General features: G+C 43.9%; 1 protein-coding gene across 2 annotated transcripts in view; it reads right to left on the reverse strand.

Annotated features, from left to right (window-relative positions):
* The window catches only part of LOC122934297 (ephrin type-A receptor 3-like), a 259,114-nt gene extending 248,661 nt beyond the window's left edge, over positions 1-10,453 (reverse strand). For both annotated transcript variants that reach the window (XM_044289666.1, XM_044289665.1), the window contains exon 1: positions 10,276-10,453. In XM_044289666.1, coding sequence (XP_044145601.1) covers positions 10,276-10,363 — 88 coding nt within the window. In that variant the 5' untranslated portion in view covers positions 10,364-10,453. The remainder of the gene's footprint in view (positions 1-10,275) is intronic.
* Between the last annotated feature and the right edge of the window lie 7,654 nt (positions 10,454-18,107).

The raw sequence follows: 18,107 nt of genomic DNA on the forward strand, positions 1-18,107 counted from the left end.
ATGCCAGCAGCTGGACAGGTTGCACATATGGCATGTTACCCATGCCAGGATAAGGAAAACGGGACTGTTTATTTCCGGTAATAGTGCCACTCTAGTCAGTGGCTGTGTCTGGTACTGCAACTCATCCAATTTTAGGTAACAGCTACAATACCAGGAATAGCCCTGGATCCTGAGTGGCACTTTTTCTGGAATAATATCAGACCCTTTTTTCCAATCTTAGACAATTCCTTTAAAGGTTCTGTAGACGTCTAAACTTTCTTACAAGCAGATCTCATAAGCAGAGCACTTAAGGTTCTTTAAAGGGAATGTACAGGATGAGAAAAATATGCCAGTTCTCTTTGGGAAACAGTGCCAGACCTGTCCATGGATTGTGTAACGTGTAATTGCAGCTCCATTTACGCTGACTGGCTGAGCTGCAGTACCACACACAACCTGCAAACAGGTATGGTGCTGTTTCTGGAAGAAAGCAGCCATTTTTTGTAACCCCTTTAAAGCAAATGTCTGGAATAAAAGGAGTTATCCCATGACTAATGTAAAAAATGAAAATCAGACATATAGCAAATGACAACCTCTTTCTAACAAAGCCAGAACCTGCCCCATACCTCACATGGATCCAGAGATCTCCTCATTCATTGCTCTGCTAGATTTATATCAAGCTGGCAGCTCAAGGGGAGTGTCTTTTCTGCTGACAGCTCAGGAGGTGTGTCTCAGCTCTCCCTATCACAGCTCAGGAGGCGTATCTCAGCTCTCCTTATCACAGCTCAGGGGGGAGGGGCATGTGTACTTTCTGCTGCAGCTCAGGGGGCGTGTCCATGCTCTCCCAATCACAAGTCAGGACAAAACTGAGCATGTGCGGCCTTTCCAGTGAGCAGGATAAAGAAATAAGAAAAAAAACACTAGGTGGCGCTATACAAATACATTTTATTTAATATCTCAACGGTTATGCAAAATTTTTAATTACTTGCAATTACAAAAGTATTCAGATCCAGATGCTGGTTTGAAAACTGTAGAACATTTTGTGTGGAACAACCCCTTTAAGAAAAAAACAACAGTGTCTCTCTTCCTCACAAGCTGCCTCTGGTATTACCCCATTTTCAATTCCAGGTGCAGTAAATGGACAAGTATGGTGCAGTTTTGTGGAATTAAGCAGATATTTTTTGTAAACTCAGAAACCCCCTTAAAATGACAATAGACTTGATATTATAGCTTTAGTTCCCCGGAGAGCAGAGCTGGTGCTGCATATGGTAGCCCGAGCACACGAGTATTATATCATTTTGCCATCTAGATACCTTCTTTCTCCGACCACTCATTACAGGAAGAATGACATGAGGGATCTGCACATTTTTGGGCACTTACTGTAGCAGGTAAATGTTAATTGGCTATTCTTCCTTTATTTATGGGTATTGCCGAACGCTACAATATGAATATGTTACTAAGAAAAAAGATGATTCCTGTAATGAAATCTCTTCTAGCGTCCATTGTGTGGGATATGGAAAAACGCATATTCTGGGTTTACTGGCAGCATGAAAAGTCCCACTGTAAGGTCAATGGCATCCATGTATTTATAGACAGCACTAGAAGTGGCGACTGACTATTGTACCGTATTATATGTGAAGTTTCCCGTGGGAGTGTGCATGCTGCGGGGATCGAGGCTCGTACAGCAAACGTTCTCATGCTGAATATTAAACAAGCTGCGTGAGGTTAGAAAACATGGCTGCTTCCTTCCAGAAACAGAGCCACCCCCGTCCTTCCGTTGTGTCTGGTATTACAGCTCAGCCCATTCAAGTGAATTGCCGCTTAGCTCTATAAGGCTACCTGCACGCGGGGGCGAGTGACCGCGCAGAAGATCCGCACTCATTTCTGCGTGGATTTCTGTGCATTGCTGCGCATGTGTTTCTTGTGTTTTTTTGCGAAGGATTTGATGCAATTTTAATGCAAATCTCACCCTCCCATTGAAAAGGGGTGAAATCTGCAGCAAAAATTGCAAACATAATCTCCGCATTGGAAGAAAGAAGGACCATGGACATAAGATCTATCTAGTCTCATACACTTTGCTGGTAACTGTATTTTGCTGCGTTTTTTTTTTTTTGCCTGTAAATCCGAACAGAAAAACTGCGCGTATTCCGCTGTGTGTGTGCAGGTAGCCTTAAGGGGGACAGGCTTGAGCTGAAACGCCAGACCCATGGGCATGAGTGACGCTGATTTTATAGAAAGAATACGCCATGTTTTCTACCCTCATACAATCGCATTAAGGGCTCATGCACACGCACATGCGGATCGCGGACCCATTCACTTGAATAAGGTCTTCGATACGCATCCGACGGTCCACACCACAAAAAAGTAGTGCAAGCGTTACGTTTTTTGCAGTGCAGAGGCACGGACAGAAAACCCATGGAAGCACACCGTAGTACTTCCATGGGCTTCTGATCCGTGCCTCCGTTCCGCACCTTATCTCCTGGATTGCGGACCCATTCAAGTGAATGGGTCCGCATCCGTAATGCGGGGTGTACCCGGCCGGTGCATGTGTATTGCGGACCCGCTGTATGCGGGCCCCAATACGACCACGGCCAGGCAAAAGCCGCGTGCATGAGCCCTAAATCATATTTTTAAAGAAGGGCTCTCCTGACTGGTGTGTTGTAGTAAATAATGGCATTTTCCATAATTCCGGAGCGTCTCACATTTTCTTAGAACTGTACATTGTGTCACTCCTCTGCTATTCCTCCTAGTAATTAATGAATTGGATGTTACCAGTTGTGGGAGGGGGGGTCTGACAGTGCACACCCCTTTGTCAAGGGGAATGAGAACTCCCAGCTGTCAATATATTTATATATTTCTAGGAGGAATACCAGAGGAATGGCACAATACAAAGTCATTATAAAAAGATGTCCCAGATTCCTTATTCCATTGGGGATACAAGTCCTTATAAATATATCTATATTAGGAGCGGTCATAGTTCCTCTGGTCAAGATTTTGTTCAATTAAGACCCGGACAACTTTCCCTTTCAAAATATAGAATTTTATCATATACGGACATGACTTGCCAGATTTATTGTTCTAGTCTTCAAACCACTGAAGGTGATTACAGGGTAGGGGGCTCAGTTATTCCCATCCATGTTAGTGACCAGATTGGTAATTGTACTTTTCTCCACAAGTGGGAATAACCTTTATCAGTCGGATCAATAGTGCTGTATGAGGCGGTATTATGATCTTCCATCCCGCTGCAGTCATATAGATATAGAGATGATGTCCTGTAGCCTCTGTGTGTCATATTGTATGTGAGAAGGTGTCTCTGACAGATCCGGCTAGGATCATTGTGTATAGAGAGAAACCTGCAGAAAGTTCTCCTTTGGGATCCAAATTAATGTTCCCTCTAATCCAGTGGTCTCCGACCTCAAATCCAACATGCCCGACTCTTCTCTTCCATGACAACTGCCATCATGGGAGAGCCAAGAGGCCCCCTACCAGGGGCATTGCTAGGGTCTGAAAACATCCGGGGAGCACAAGCCCACTGTGTTGAAATTGCACATTAAAGGCATGCTTAAAGGGAACCTGTCATCACCTTTGTGCTGCCCATACTAACGGCAGTATAAAGTAGAGACAGGTGAGTCGATTTCAGCGGTCTGTCATTTATAAGTTAAAAGTAAGTCGTTGCCAAGAACCAGCATCACAATCATTGCAGACTGGGCCTGGAAAAGAGTCTCGGCCACCTGAGAAGAGTCCTGGTTATTCATGAATTCCTGCTCTCCTGCCTACCTGCTGATGGCTGACAGTCTTCTACCTAGTTTTCTCCCTTTCTCTCTAGGAGAGAACTACCAATCATCAGCAGATGGACGAGGAGAGCAGGAGATTAGGAATAACCAGGACTCCTCTCAGGTAGATGTGACTCTTTTCCAGGCCTGGGCTGCAATGGTTATGATGCTGGTTCTCAGCAACCACTTACTTTTAGCTCATGAGTGACAGTCCGCTGACATCAGCATTTCTGTCACTATGTTATGCTGCCCTCAGTGAGATCAGCATAAAGTGGATGACAGGTTCCCTTTAAAGGGGTGTTCTGGTTTACGCAAATTAAGTGCAGTACTGCAGTCATTATATAGTAACTTTCCAATATCTGTTATGTTTAATTTCCTCACCACTGCTGAAATCTTTGCTTGGGCCCTTTAATATGGATGGGAGTGGACCCTGGGCAACCCCACAGACCATCCCCCCACCCACCTTGTACTTGTTCCGCTGATCCACTACGTGCGAGCTGTGCGGGCATGAGTTCAGTCACTTCCGTGTGCAATCCCGATCCCGCGAGACATGTGACCTCCCGTGTCGGGTTTTGCGGGATCATGCGCCGCAGGACAGGATTGCGCACTTATGTGACTGAGCTCATGCCCGCGCAGCCCGCAAGTAGCGGATCAGCGGAACAAGTACAAGGTGGGTGGGGGGATGATCTGTGGTGGGTTGCCCCGGTCCAATCAATATTAAAGGGCCCTGGAATAGCCAAATAAAAAGAAATGCTACCAGGCCAGCATAAAATTCGGGGCACTGGACAAAACATCGCCGAGACGCCTGCCCCCTACATTAGATGGTCAGCCCAAATCAGCAGGTTCAGCTGCTATACATCTAACGTACTAGGAAACGGACACTGCCTGAAGGTCACCTACCTCTACATGCGCAATTGATGCAAAGCAGCCCAGTTTCAATTCTGCATATCTTTATTTTAGCAAGTACAGCGACCAAAACCATGGGTCTAATTGACCAATGTTTTGCGCCTCCTGTCTGACTTCAGTTGGGCCAGAATTTTGGCATATTTTATATTGTACATTTATTAGTGCACGGCCACACAGCCAGGTTTCCGGATGCAGTTTTGGAAGCCAAAATCAGTGATGGCCAGTTCGCAGTGTTCGCCAGCGAACACATGCGGGCTGCCATCTTGACTTACCCGTCCGGCGATGCACAGGTAAGCCCTTACCTGTGCCTGCGCCGGGAGCCGGTCTGAAATCATATGCAGTCACCGGGAGCAGGCAGTTCCGAGAACAGCCGCCGGGGGCCTTCATCGGGCTGTTCTCGGAACTGCCTGCTCCCGGTGACCGCATTTGATTTTAGACCAGCTCCCGGCACATGTAAGGGCTTACCTGTGCATTGCCGGACTTGTGAGTCAAGATGGCAGCCCGCATGTGTTCGCTGGCGAACACTGCGCACTGACCATCACTGGCCAAAATCAGGATTGGATCATAAAAGGAGAGAAAGTATATAAGACACACACGACTTCTCCTCCTTTTTGAATTTACTACTGGTTTTAGCTTCCAAAACTGGATCAGGAAACCTGACCGTGTGGCCGCACCCAAAAATGAATAATAAAAATAGCAATTTGCGACATCTCCACCACATTGTCATGTACTTAGAATGTGGACATGCCACTGTTGTCATGAAATGCTACCGTTTTTTGCTGCTGGTGTAAAGTATACCAGCCAAGAGGTGGCACGAAGAAGGGAAGTGCATCTGACATGCGCCAAAGAGGAGCCAAAACAGCGCTTGCCTCTGTGATAAATTTGGCGCATCTTTATCCTAGCTTCTTTAGTCTTACACTAAATCTGCCCCAATCTGTTTACTCTACTCCTAAGGGCTCATGCACATGACCGGATGTTTTGCTTTTCCGGAAAGGCCAGACCCTAATCGAACAGTCCTATCCTTGTCCGTAACGCCGACAATAATACAACATGTTCTATTTTCTTGTGACACGGTCATGCGGACTTACGGACATGGAATGCAAACTGAGTAATTTCTGTTTATTTTTTTGTGTGGCCCCATTGATGTGAATGGTTCCGCATACAGGCAAAAAAAACAACTGAAACGGAAAAAAAAATATGTTTGTTAGCATGAGCCCTAACTCATCTCAAAGATGTTTACCTCTGCAGATGTAGCAGTGCTGTGTTTGTCATGCAGCTCTATGCACAATCTTTAAATTTATGGTGTAATTGCCTGAAGTCAAAGAGAAACCCCAGTCCACACAATAGGGCAATCATTTTACTAAATGACAATCTCAGCTCTGCTACATTGTGCTCACTTAGAATTATCAGGGTATTGAGTATCAGTGGACAAGCATGCGCAATTGTTTACCTGATGAAATGGAGTACTGGCAGATATACTGTCAGTGTTTTGTCAGTTTGGAGTGCATGGTGCTCGTGTAGTATCCAGGGGTGATCAATGAACACAGGATATTGAGGACATTGGGGGTTATTGTCATTTTGACATAAATCAGGACACCTTCTGCAGTTCTCATATTTTCACACCGTAGTATACAGTGTATACTATATTACTGTGTCCACATTGGAGGTTATAGTAGTTGTATATTCAAACCCTAAGGCTACATTCACACGACTGTATTAATGAGTCCGCATCAGTTCCGCAATTTTACTGAACGGGTGCGGAATCATTCATATCAATGGGCCGCAAATGATGTGGACTGCACACAGTGTGATGTCCGCATCCGTAGTTCCGTTCTGCAGCCCTGCAAAAAAAAAAAATAGAATATGTCCTTTTCTTATCCGCAATCATAGACAAGAATAAGCATTTCTATGAAAGCGGCGAATGTGCGGTCCGCAAATTGCAAAACGCCCATAGGCCGGTATCTGTGTTTTGTGGATCCGCAAAACACCACGGTCGTGTGAATGTAGCCTAAGGCTGTGGTCACACATGGCGTTAACGCTGTGGACTTGCATGTGGCGAATCCGCAGCATTGTAAAGCACCAGCCAAGTGGATGTGAAAAAAATCTGCAGAGTAAATTTAAATGTGCAGCATGTCAATCTGTGCTGCCGATATCCCCCGCAGATCTCACCCTTTGCAATGCATAGAGTCAGATCCGCACCTAAAATCCACGTTGGTATTCCTGCTGCAGAAATGTGGTAAAACATAGTAAAATGGAGAATATCTGCTCCGTGTGAACGTACCCTCAATCCACCCACAAGCAGCAAATACGCCTGTGACTGGTGTTAACCACAATGGCAAATATTTCATTTCCTCCAAAGATGTATCAAGATACCTTGGCCAAGGTAAAGCGACTTTTTGGCCTCCCCCCACCCACCCATAGCACGCAGCACCCAGGACACAGGCGCCATCAGTCACCCCTCTTTCCTTCTAACTATACTCCTGGATACAGGGATCCATGAGCTTGAGATATGGGGGCTATTTGCAGGGTCTTCACAATGTAAAATTATTGGTCGCTAGCACATTTTTTCCTCTAATAAAATCCTCTTGAAGAGTTAAAAATGTACTTTATAAATGACTTTTCATATGAATATAGGGTGACGATTACACATGGACCGTTTTATTCTTTACATCTCATATTTTACTACTTAGAAATAGGAGAAAAGTACTTCTGGCCACCAGCTCTTCACAGTGAGGACCAAAGAGCTGCCAGACCCCTGTGAGGGTCTCGTGAGAGGCAGAGTGGAATATTACCATCTGCAGTCACGTCCGATTGAATGGGGGTCACTTATGAGCAGACCCTTGCCCACGTGTGCTTTGTACTTAAAATTGTCTTAGACTTTCTTATTATCTCCTTGTATCCTGAAGTGTTGATGAGCCTATTATTTATATCAGTGCTTGTATCACATCACATTACTGACCGCGTCCTGGGGTTACAGGAAATCAGATGCTACAAATGGGCGCAGGGAGCGTTAACACCTACCCTGCCATTACAGACAAGACGCCTCACCCCTTTGTCATATGGGTTTATCAGACCAGAATCAGGCAGGGCATGCAGGTAAGGGCTCATGCACACCAACGTATTTTCTTTCCGTGTCCGTTCCGTATTTTTTGTGGACCATATGCAGAACCATTCATTTCAATGGGTCCGCAAAAAAAACTGAAGTTACTCCGCGTGCATTCCGTTTCCATATTTCCGTGTGTTCTTTCCGCCAAAAAATACAACATGTCCTGTTATTGTACGCATTACGGACAACGGTAGGACTGTTCTATTAGGGGCCATCTGTTCCGTTCCGCAAAATACGGAATGCACATGGACGTCATCCGTATTTTTTGCGGAACGCAAAATACATACGGTCGTGTGCATGAGCCCTTAATGATATAAATCAGTAATTAAGAACACGGGCTCCAGCTAAGATAAGGGCACGGCCACACGTTCAGGTTTCCTGATGCAGTTTTGGAATGGATTGTAAAAAAACAGATAGGACTTCTCTTTTTTTTTATATTGTCCTGGTTTTGGCTTCCAAAACGGCATTCAGAAACCTGACCGTGTAGCAGAAACCTGACCGTGCATCCGTACCCTGAGAGTCCATCAGACACATGCAATAAAGGCCTTACACTGGAATTTGTCAGTCTGTGGAGATACATTGTGTGAAAAGCCAGGTAAGGTAACGTAGTAGGTGTAAACCATACAAACACACCTCTACTACAGCTGGCAGATTCAGCTCTGCTATATCTATGGTTAGTAAGGTAAGACACTTCGGCATGCTTACTGACAAGGGACACAAACCTTTTCAATAGACATAAAAGACCAGATGACTATCACTTTAACGGTAAGCACAGAGTCAGGCAGCAGACAGAAAGGAGCAGGAATTAGTGTAATTCATGCTTCAACCCTTCTCTATAAGGCCTCATGCACACGACAGTATTTTTTCACTGTCCGCAAAACGGGGTTCCGTTGGTCCGTGATCCGTGACCGTTTTTTCGTCCGTGGGTCTTCCTTGTTTTTTGGAGGATTCACGGACATGAAAAATGAAAAAAAAATCTAAGTCAAGTTTGCCATTGAAATGATAGGAAAAAACGGACACGGATCACGGACACGGATCACGGACACGGATGACAATCTTGTGTGCATCCGTGATTTTCACGGACCCATTGACTTGAATGGGTCCGTGAACCGTTGGCCGTGAAAAAAATAGGACAGGTCATATTTTTTTCACGGCCAGGAAAAACGGATCACGGATGCGGCTGCCAAACGGTGCAGTTTCCGATTTTTCCACGGACCCATTGAAAGTCAATGGGTCCGCAAAAAAAAACGGAAAACGGCACAACGGCCACGGATGCACACAACGGTCGTGTGCATGAGGCCTAAGTAAGATAAACATATTATATTTTATATTCAGTATTTGTAAGTCTTCTTTGTAAATTGGGTTTTACATTGATTTTATTCTAAGGAACCATTGTTGGATAGAGTAAGAGAGAAATACAATAATGTATTATATTGTAGATGTAATTGACTCATTGGACCCATTAAGTCGTCACTGTTGAGAAGCTGTACGCGGAGATATTTTCAGCCTTGTTTTCCTATAAATGTCCAACTCTTCTGAAGGCACAACAATGACTCTTGCACTGCTTCCCGGAGCTTCTCGTAGACCGTTCAATGCCCTGTCATATAACCCCATACATAAGACTGGCAGTGCCTTTGTGTGTCTCCTCTGTCTGTCTCCAGCCGGTCACATTCAATAATGCATGTCACAGGGGGGCACTAAAACTTCCCTCCTCGTCCCATCCAGATGAAATCATATGAAGCCAGCCAAGTGTCCGTAGCGACCAGGAACAAAGCTGGCAAGGTGGCTAACCCATCTTCAAGACATAATATACTGTCCATATATAATAAAATTCATATCTATATTAGTATTGTGTGCAAGCCTTGATGCAACATAAAATATTCATAAAAGTCTGGCCAATATACCTCACTATTCAGAAAGCAACTGCGCTCCCTAGGCAGGACTCTTATCACTCAGCCACATGGACTAGGGACAGCATGAAGCATAGACAGAGCTTCTCTAAGAACATAAAACCATCACCAACACTCATCTGAGTATGGAAATGAGGTCAACATCACCCAACCTTCCATAAAAGAAACAGAATGTAGGTACAGTTCCAATTCTGTACATGTCGAGTCTCTTTAGCAGGTGTTTCCCAAGTGTATGGACCACCACCTGGTTCCCCCAGAGTTGGGTCAACACAAGGAGATACAAGAACATGAAACCAGAACACTCATCTCGTTTCATGATAAAAAAATGTGATCCAGAAACCTGTTATGCCTTAGCCTTGCTCAATAAGAGTTTGCACATGGTGTCTCTGCTATAGTTCTGAAGACCAACATGGGTCATGGTCAAAGCTCATGAACCTTAAGACAAATTCAGATACTTGTATCTTCTAAAGTAAACTAAAAGTTATCAGAATGAGAAAGATGATAGAGATAGATAGATAGATAGATAGCAGGTGTGCTCCGCATAATTCTATCCATCACTCTCAAACTGGTACCCAGTGAAGAAAGATATCTTAGAGCCTCCTACCTTCATTTGATGGGTAGGTCCTCAAAGCCTGGGAATAAAAAAGGGTGCAAAGAGTGACCAAGACAGGGTAAATCCACCAGAAAGACATATCGAGGCTATGTGCAGAAGAAGCAAAGTTACAGAGCTATAGAGAGAGAGAGAGAGAGAGAGAGCAAGCTAGAGAGAGGGAGGGAGGAGGGATGAGATACAGAGCAGTAAGGAGGGCAGGCATCAAAGCACAGCTTGGATGGGAATTCTGCTCCCATAACCCCTCCCTGTGTATTATCCTCCCATTGTATGAAGGCTGCTTGTATTTTATGGCTGAGCAGAGAGTCAGCGTGAAGAATCCTTCAATAGAGCTTGTATATTGTCTATGGTTACAAAGCAAAACTACTAAACATGATGAATAATATGTGGACCTTCTCCAGAACCTCCTGAGTACACCATCTTCTCCTGGGATGTCTACTATGCAGCGTGGATATGTGGACCCTGATACCCTCCTGTATTATGTGGTAACATACATGGTGCAGGTTTATGTCTAGAGCTCTTATGTAGAGCAGTAGTCCTGATTATTATTGCATAGGTGTGTATGTGTGCAGAATCCCAGCTCCTCAGCTGCACAACACATGACCGCCAGATACTATCAAGTGGCAGGCAGCAGCAGTGCTCATTAACCCTGTGTGTGCACTTGTAACGTTGGTCATAGAAATTGTACATCGTTTTGGTCATAGAAAAAGTATGACAAGCCATCTTACACGGATTTCAAGTAAAAAAATACGGAATAAATCCATGGATATTTTGTATCGCTAATATAAATGGACCTGTAATCATGTAAGGTAATAGATCTACAGTAGGTACATATTGTAATTATATGGAAACATAGCAATGGAATAAAAAAATTATAATATCTATCTCCTATCCATCCATCCATATACAAAGGTTGAGCTCTCTCTGTATAGACGTCAGATGTAGGGAAGGGATTTCTGTAAAGAGAAATATGCTGGATACAACTGAGGGTTATTCCAAAGCCAAAATGTATTCATGAACAAGTGTGTGCCCGCTGTGGGATGAAGCGAACACTCCACAGACATTACGTACAGCGGTACCCCATAGATATCACACTACAGTTTACATACCTCAACCTATCGACTGATGAAATGTTCATGAAGAAAGAAAGATTTCCCTTTAAGGGCATGTTTACATGGGATGTAATTAGAAGCAAAAAAGCCTATAGATTTTACTGCAGATCTGCCGATATGAAACAGATACATACAGTGTCAGACTGGGGTTCCTTGGGGTCACCAGAGGAGATTATTCTTGAGGTCCAACCCTTATACCATCAAAAAAGTTTAATAGGTTTGGAATAAAGAAATAGACCCTAGTGGCAAGTGATTGGCTCCAAAAGTTTTAGTTTTTTTTCCTACTGGAACTTTGTGGCCCATTATGGCATCAGAGCCGGGGACCACTGGAGGATCCTCTGGCATTGTGGTGGGCCAGTCTGAACCTGGATACATAGATGCAGCCCCAGAGGGTTAATTCATTCAAGTTTACTGCTGTAGTCCAATTTTTAGACTATGAGAGTGTGATGCACTGCTTCCACCACTGTACAGTGATCGCCAGTTGACTGATTACCGGTGTTTGTCTCCAGTGTAGATGTCATCAAGTCACAGATGACTGGTGCTCATATAGTGGGAGCTGCAATAACTGTCCACTTTACTGACCTTCTACAGTGGAGATGGTCCAACCACATGTTAGGCACTACAACAGTGTAGTCTCAGATAAGAGGCACAGTCCTTACAACCATACACAGTCCCACTTAGGGTCTTATTACACTGCATGATTTGTGGGCCAATTACCAGGAGCAGGCATTCATAGGAATGCAAAGATTAGTTTGTCGGCTGCTGGGAAACATTCATCAAGATAAAAGGTACACTATATCGGCAGCACATCTCCATGTGTAGTCAGGGACGTGCTGCCAATAATCATTAGAAAAATCTGTTTTAGTGTTGAGAGAGCATGCTCGGCCAAATACCAGTTCGGCTTGAGCATCGCTATGCTCGGCACATGGCGGTACTCGGCCGAGTACAGCATGTGTTTGACCGCAATACTCGAATCTCCTTCCCACACGTTTCGCAGCTGCTAAGCAGCTAATAAACGTGCAGATAAGTACTGCACTCACTGTAATGCCAGTAGCCATACAAAAAACTTTTCAGAGACCCAAAAGTCCTTTAAAGGACTATTGTGTGTGACAGCAGCAATATATATTTTTAGCGCATCCTGCGCTAAATACCATGTAATAGGCCGCTGCGGACAATTAAATTATCTGCGACACATCTCCTGTTTAAAGTGTGCGCATCCCTAAAATATCAGTGACACCTAGTACACTTTTTTCGTAGACAGTGTCCGCTGCAGACTGTTAAATTATCCACACCACATCTCCTGTTTAATATGGTCAGATCAGCAGGCCCTTGATCCAAATGTTTTTGAGGGTCACCAGCAGGCCATCAATCATACATTTTCAATGGTGTGTATGATGCCCTCCTTAATGTGTAATAAAAGGTGTATTGGAGTGCCGGTTCTTGTAATTGTTGCCAGCACTTGCACTTTATATACCGTACAGGTGAAACTACAAAAATTAGAATATCGTGCAAAGTTCATTTATTTCAGTAATGCATCTTAAAAGGTGAAACTAACATATGAGATAGACTCATTACAGATAATTTTGAGGTACCCTTTACTCAGGGAATATGGATTAATTAGCTGACTAGAGTGTGACACTTTGAGCCTAGAATATTGAACCTTTAAATATACAGGAAAGAATGTTTCCTATCAATTTTTCCTCTAAAATCAATTTTGTATTCGGTTTTGTGCGTATTATTGTCAGTCTGTAAAAGTGGCTTACTATTTGGACGACATCGTTCCCAGCAGCGACCTTGGAGACCTTGGAGTCCCATGGTATGGGAACAGCATCCTCCCCATGCTGTTCCCATACCATTTCAGTGGTGTTTCCATAAATTTCTGACATTGTCCTATGAACCAGGCACCCTCCCCTCTTCAGAGCAGGGGGTGCCCGGTTTAATGCTCGGGTTCTCCCGTTGACTTCCATTATACTCGGGTGCTCAGTCGAACATCCTGATGTGTTTGGCCCGAGCACCCGATCAACACTAATCAGTTTACATCGGCCTGTGTTCTGTCAACACTCGCACTATCTGGTCATCAGGCAGTGTAATCCAACCCTTACACTATAGCAGTGATGGCTCCAATGTTGTGTGATCTTACCCATGCCATGTAGGAAATAAAATGGTTGTTGGAGGTTTTGTTTACGTGTAGGGTGATGCTAAGGTCTTCCAAAGACCTGCCTGTAGACCAGGCTTTCACCGCTGCCTCCTATTCCAGCCTCTATGTAGCTGGATTTTCCACATGGACCATCATGGAGAGTCCTTTATGGTATCCTCTAAGGCTCTGTCCTAGTAAAAGAACCTGGTTCATCACAAGGGTGCAGCAATTACATGGGCATCCGCTTAACATGGCCTACAAAACTCCCTGAAGGTGGCATTTCCTTTTATCAGTCTGCCACTTGCCCACGTGAGGAGCACAGTGTAACTGCACCTTTCCACGCTCACAATGCAAGGAGCCAACACTGTGTGCTTCCCCATCACTCATGGAGACTGGAGCTGTGTGTTATCCCAGTGGCACATTGGAAAGGTTCCTGCCAATACAAATGTATTTACCATGACCATGGGAGAACCACGACACTTTACACAACCGATATACACAATGAACACAGGCATACTGTACTATAAATGTTAGAACTGAAACAGTCCCATTACAGTGAGCCAGTGCAGAGGATGGGAGTGGTAGTGGCCCTGGTGAAGTGTTGTGTCACAGTGTACTCTCTCAGGCCATTGCTCCCTGGGGATCGGTGCAGTGGAAAATAAGTTTTGAAGAATGAGGCCAGCCAGATGTGAACATATAGCATTCTCCTTTTACTAAGTGCAATATACACTGCCTGTCCAAAAAAAGGTCGCCACCTGGACTTAACTAAGCAAATAGTTATGAGCCTCCTATTGGATAATTACTGCATGGGCGATTATCTTTCAGCTGGCAATAAGTTATTTAACCCCAACTGGTTCAATTAGTTGCTTCTCATTTCTTAAATAATCATGTTGAAAGACACATCTCGTGGTCGTGGAAAAACTGTTAGTCTGTTTATGAAGGGTCAAATTATTGGCATGCATCAGAGAGAACATCTAAGGAGATTGAAGAAACTACTAAAACTGTAGTATAGTGGGGACCCATCGTATTTGAGGAAGAAATGTGGTGGTAAAAAAATCCTGAATGATAGTGATCGGTGATCACTTAAACGTTTGGTAAAACCAAATCAAAGAAAAACAACAGTAGAACTCAGGGCTATGTTTAATAGTGAAAGTAAGAGCATTTCCACACACACAATGCGAAGGGAACTCAAGGGATTGGGACTGAACAGCTGTGTAGCCGTAAGAAAACCACTAATCAGTGAGGCAAACCAAAAAAAAGGCTTCAATTTGCTAGGGAGCATAAAGATTGGACTCTGGAGCAATGGAAGAAGGTCATGTTGTCTGATGAGTCCAGATTTATCCTGTTCCAGAGTAATGGCTGCATCAGGTTAAGAAGAGAGGCAGATGAAGTGATGCACCCATCATGCCTAGTGCCTACTGTACAAGCCTGTGGGGGCAGTGCTATGATCTGGGTTTGCTGCAGTTGATCAGGTCTAGGCTCAGTAACAGTATGTGCTCCAAGAATGAGGTCAGCTGACTACCTGAACATACTGAATGACCAGATTATTCCATCAATGGATTTTTTCTTCCCTGATGGCACAGGCATATTCCAAGTTGACAATGCCAGGATTCATCAGACTCAAATTGTGAAAGAGTGGTTCAGGGAGTATGAGACTTCATTTTCACACATGGATTGGCCACCACAGAGTCCAGACCTTAACCCCATTGAGAATCTTTGCGATGTGCTGGAGAAGGCTTTGCGCAGCAGTCAGACACTACCACCATCGATGCAAGATCTTGGTGAAAATTGAATGCAACACTGGATGGAAATAAATCTTGTGACATTGCAGAAGCTTATCGAAACAATGCCAGAGCGAATGCTTGCCGTAATCAAAGCTAAAGGTGTTTCAACAAAATATTTTTGGTGGCTACCAGAAGGAAGTGGGGCAGTTCTGGTTTGTGCTGGTTGAGACTCCATGTTGCAGCTGCCAGGATTCTAACCTATTCCTTGGCTGAAGATAAGTCCTACTAAAAAGGTGAAGTGCAGCATAAAGAAGAAGCCAAGTTACCAAGTCAGCTTGTCAGTGCAGTAGAGTGAGAGAAGGATATAGCAGGGTTGAGTTTGCCTGCCAGTTTAATGCTAAAGCCTGCTGGAACCAAGACAAAGCCTGTAAACTGTTTGAAGAAACGTTTATTCAAAGTAAAGCTGCCATTGAACTTCATCTCAAGGTCTGGACTCGTTATTTCTTCAAATCCCTCAATTATTCCCCCTTTTTATTGCTTTGGAGCCAAAGCCTGGGGTCCAGCCGTATTCAGGTAGGAGCACTGTGACACACATAAAGAGACATTTTAGGCCGCAACATACCACGCGGCATTTCCTAAACCAGGGACGTGTGTTATAGAGAGGGCCCCGGGGGGAGGCCGCCGATTGCACATGCAGACAGCACATGGGTGGCACTGGCATGACACAGCTGGCAGTAAATCCAAGAATGAAACAATTTGGCCTAAGAGAGAGATTTGTCAAAGACCGTCATTTTACCTCGGTCTTTAAAATCTCCTGCGTGCCAGATGAAGCGTCAAATTTATGACAAGGCACAGGCCTCATCATATGTTAGGTGCGCCTTCTGGCAGTCCATGCGCCAGAATGAAATCAACAGCAGCTCAGGTCAAAACTTGTCGCAAGTGGCATTTAAAAGGCCGCAAATATGAGGTTTATGACTTTTTAAAGCCAAAAAAGCGGTGCAGGGAGATAATAAATCTCCCCCTAAGGCTGTGTGCACATGATTATATACCGTAAGTAGTCCATGTGCTAAACACTGGATGATCAGAGGAACGCTGCTGAGCCCTTCCAAAGGCTTCTAAATGAAGCCCAACTTCTCATGTAATCGTTATGTACATCCCGTTAGGCCTGGTGTGTGATTTCCACTTTAGAAGAAAACCCAAAAGGCGAAATTTCTTCTATTGCTAAAATGTTGCAAACAAATTCTAGATACAGCCACGTGTTCTTCACATATACGGAGGTCAGTAGGCACCATGTTAATGGACTGTGGTGCACAATGCTGCAGGAATCACCAGTCCTCTGTTCAGGGTTCGATGTTAAAATCGTCCATAGATGAGGTTTTAAACGGATCGCTCGCTGAATGTGTTCACGTGGTGCCCGTTTTTCTCGTAAACCTATTTGCTTGAGCAGCATGATATATGCTGCAATTTTCTCTGCATGGATTGATGGTCTGTATGAAAAATAGCTCATGTGAATTGACCGATTGGGGGATATTTATCAAACCAGTGTAAAGGAAAACTGGCTTAGTTGCCCATAGCAACCAATCAGATTTCACCTTTTATTTTCCAAAGGAGCTACAAAAAATTAAAGGTGGAATCTGATTGGTTTATATGGGTAACTAAGCCAATTTTTCTTGACACTAGCATCGATAAACTTCCCCATTGACTTTAATGGTCATTGCTCAGTCCAGACGCTGTCTGTTCTACACTACCTGGATGGGAAAATCTTTCATTTGATTGAGCCCTTCAATTTTTAATTTTTTTGTGGAGGGGGAGGGAGAATTTGCTTTAGCTTGTAAAACCTCATAAAAAATTCATTCCTTTTTTTTCCAAGCATTTTTTTGGGGTGATGTTTTATAGTCACACAATGTTTTATTTTCAGTTTTTTTTTTTTCTACATTAGTCTATGGAAAAGCAAATGAAAAAACGCTGCATCCACAGCATGCTGAAATTTGAAAAAATGCCAGGAACCTGTCCTAATCCTAAAATACATTATTTTTTTTTTAAGTCTTTTTAAGGGTATTTCATAATTTCCTACTGGTCAACATGTAACATCAGACCATGGCATTTCTCAAAAACAAAATAGTGACAAAAACAAAGCAACCACTTTCGCAGCCGTCCTTGTAGTGTTTGGGTCTTTTCAGCTGAAAAGCATTGGAGCCGGATTCTCGTCATCTTTAGAATTTTTTTTCTTCATTAAATTGCTGCTCAGTAAACTAGAAATCTTCTCTCCCTCTGTTCTCCTGCTCCATTCTTCCATGAGTTACCTTCTATCTAAAATCGGTCTAGTTTTACAATGATTATTGTAAGACTTGCTGCTTGGAAACAAACCATCTTGCTTCCGACATCAGCTACATAATGCCTGGAACACTTACATCCAATTCAGAACTCTTCTGCTGGTTTATGAGTCTATTGCAGAAGTTAACCATCTCAGTTTAGGTAGAACGGATCCGCATTCTTCAATGCCTCCACCTCCTCGTTCATTAACGCTTCCAATCCCTTTGCTTTCCGTTTTAACATGAACAAAGGTGGCCGCAGCACTGTACAGTGCAATAAATGAGGGCTCGTCCACATTTCCGTGTCAGTGATACGTCCGTGAAAAAAAACATATACGTGTTTTCATCCGTGAAGATGTCCGTGAAGGATTCGTGGTTGGTCCTTGTGTCCGTTTTTACGATCCGTGTGTCATCTGTAATTCACTGACGTTGCTCAGCTGAAAATTAACTTCCAAAGAATCTCCTATCAATCTTCAGTGAAAAACAGCCGCACCACGGACCCATAGATTTCTATGGGCGTGCACGGATCAAAGTAGAGCAT

This window comes from Bufo gargarizans, chromosome 4 (genome assembly GCF_014858855.1).
Source record: "Bufo gargarizans isolate SCDJY-AF-19 chromosome 4, ASM1485885v1, whole genome shotgun sequence".
NCBI lineage: Eukaryota > Metazoa > Chordata > Amphibia > Anura > Bufonidae > Bufo > Bufo gargarizans.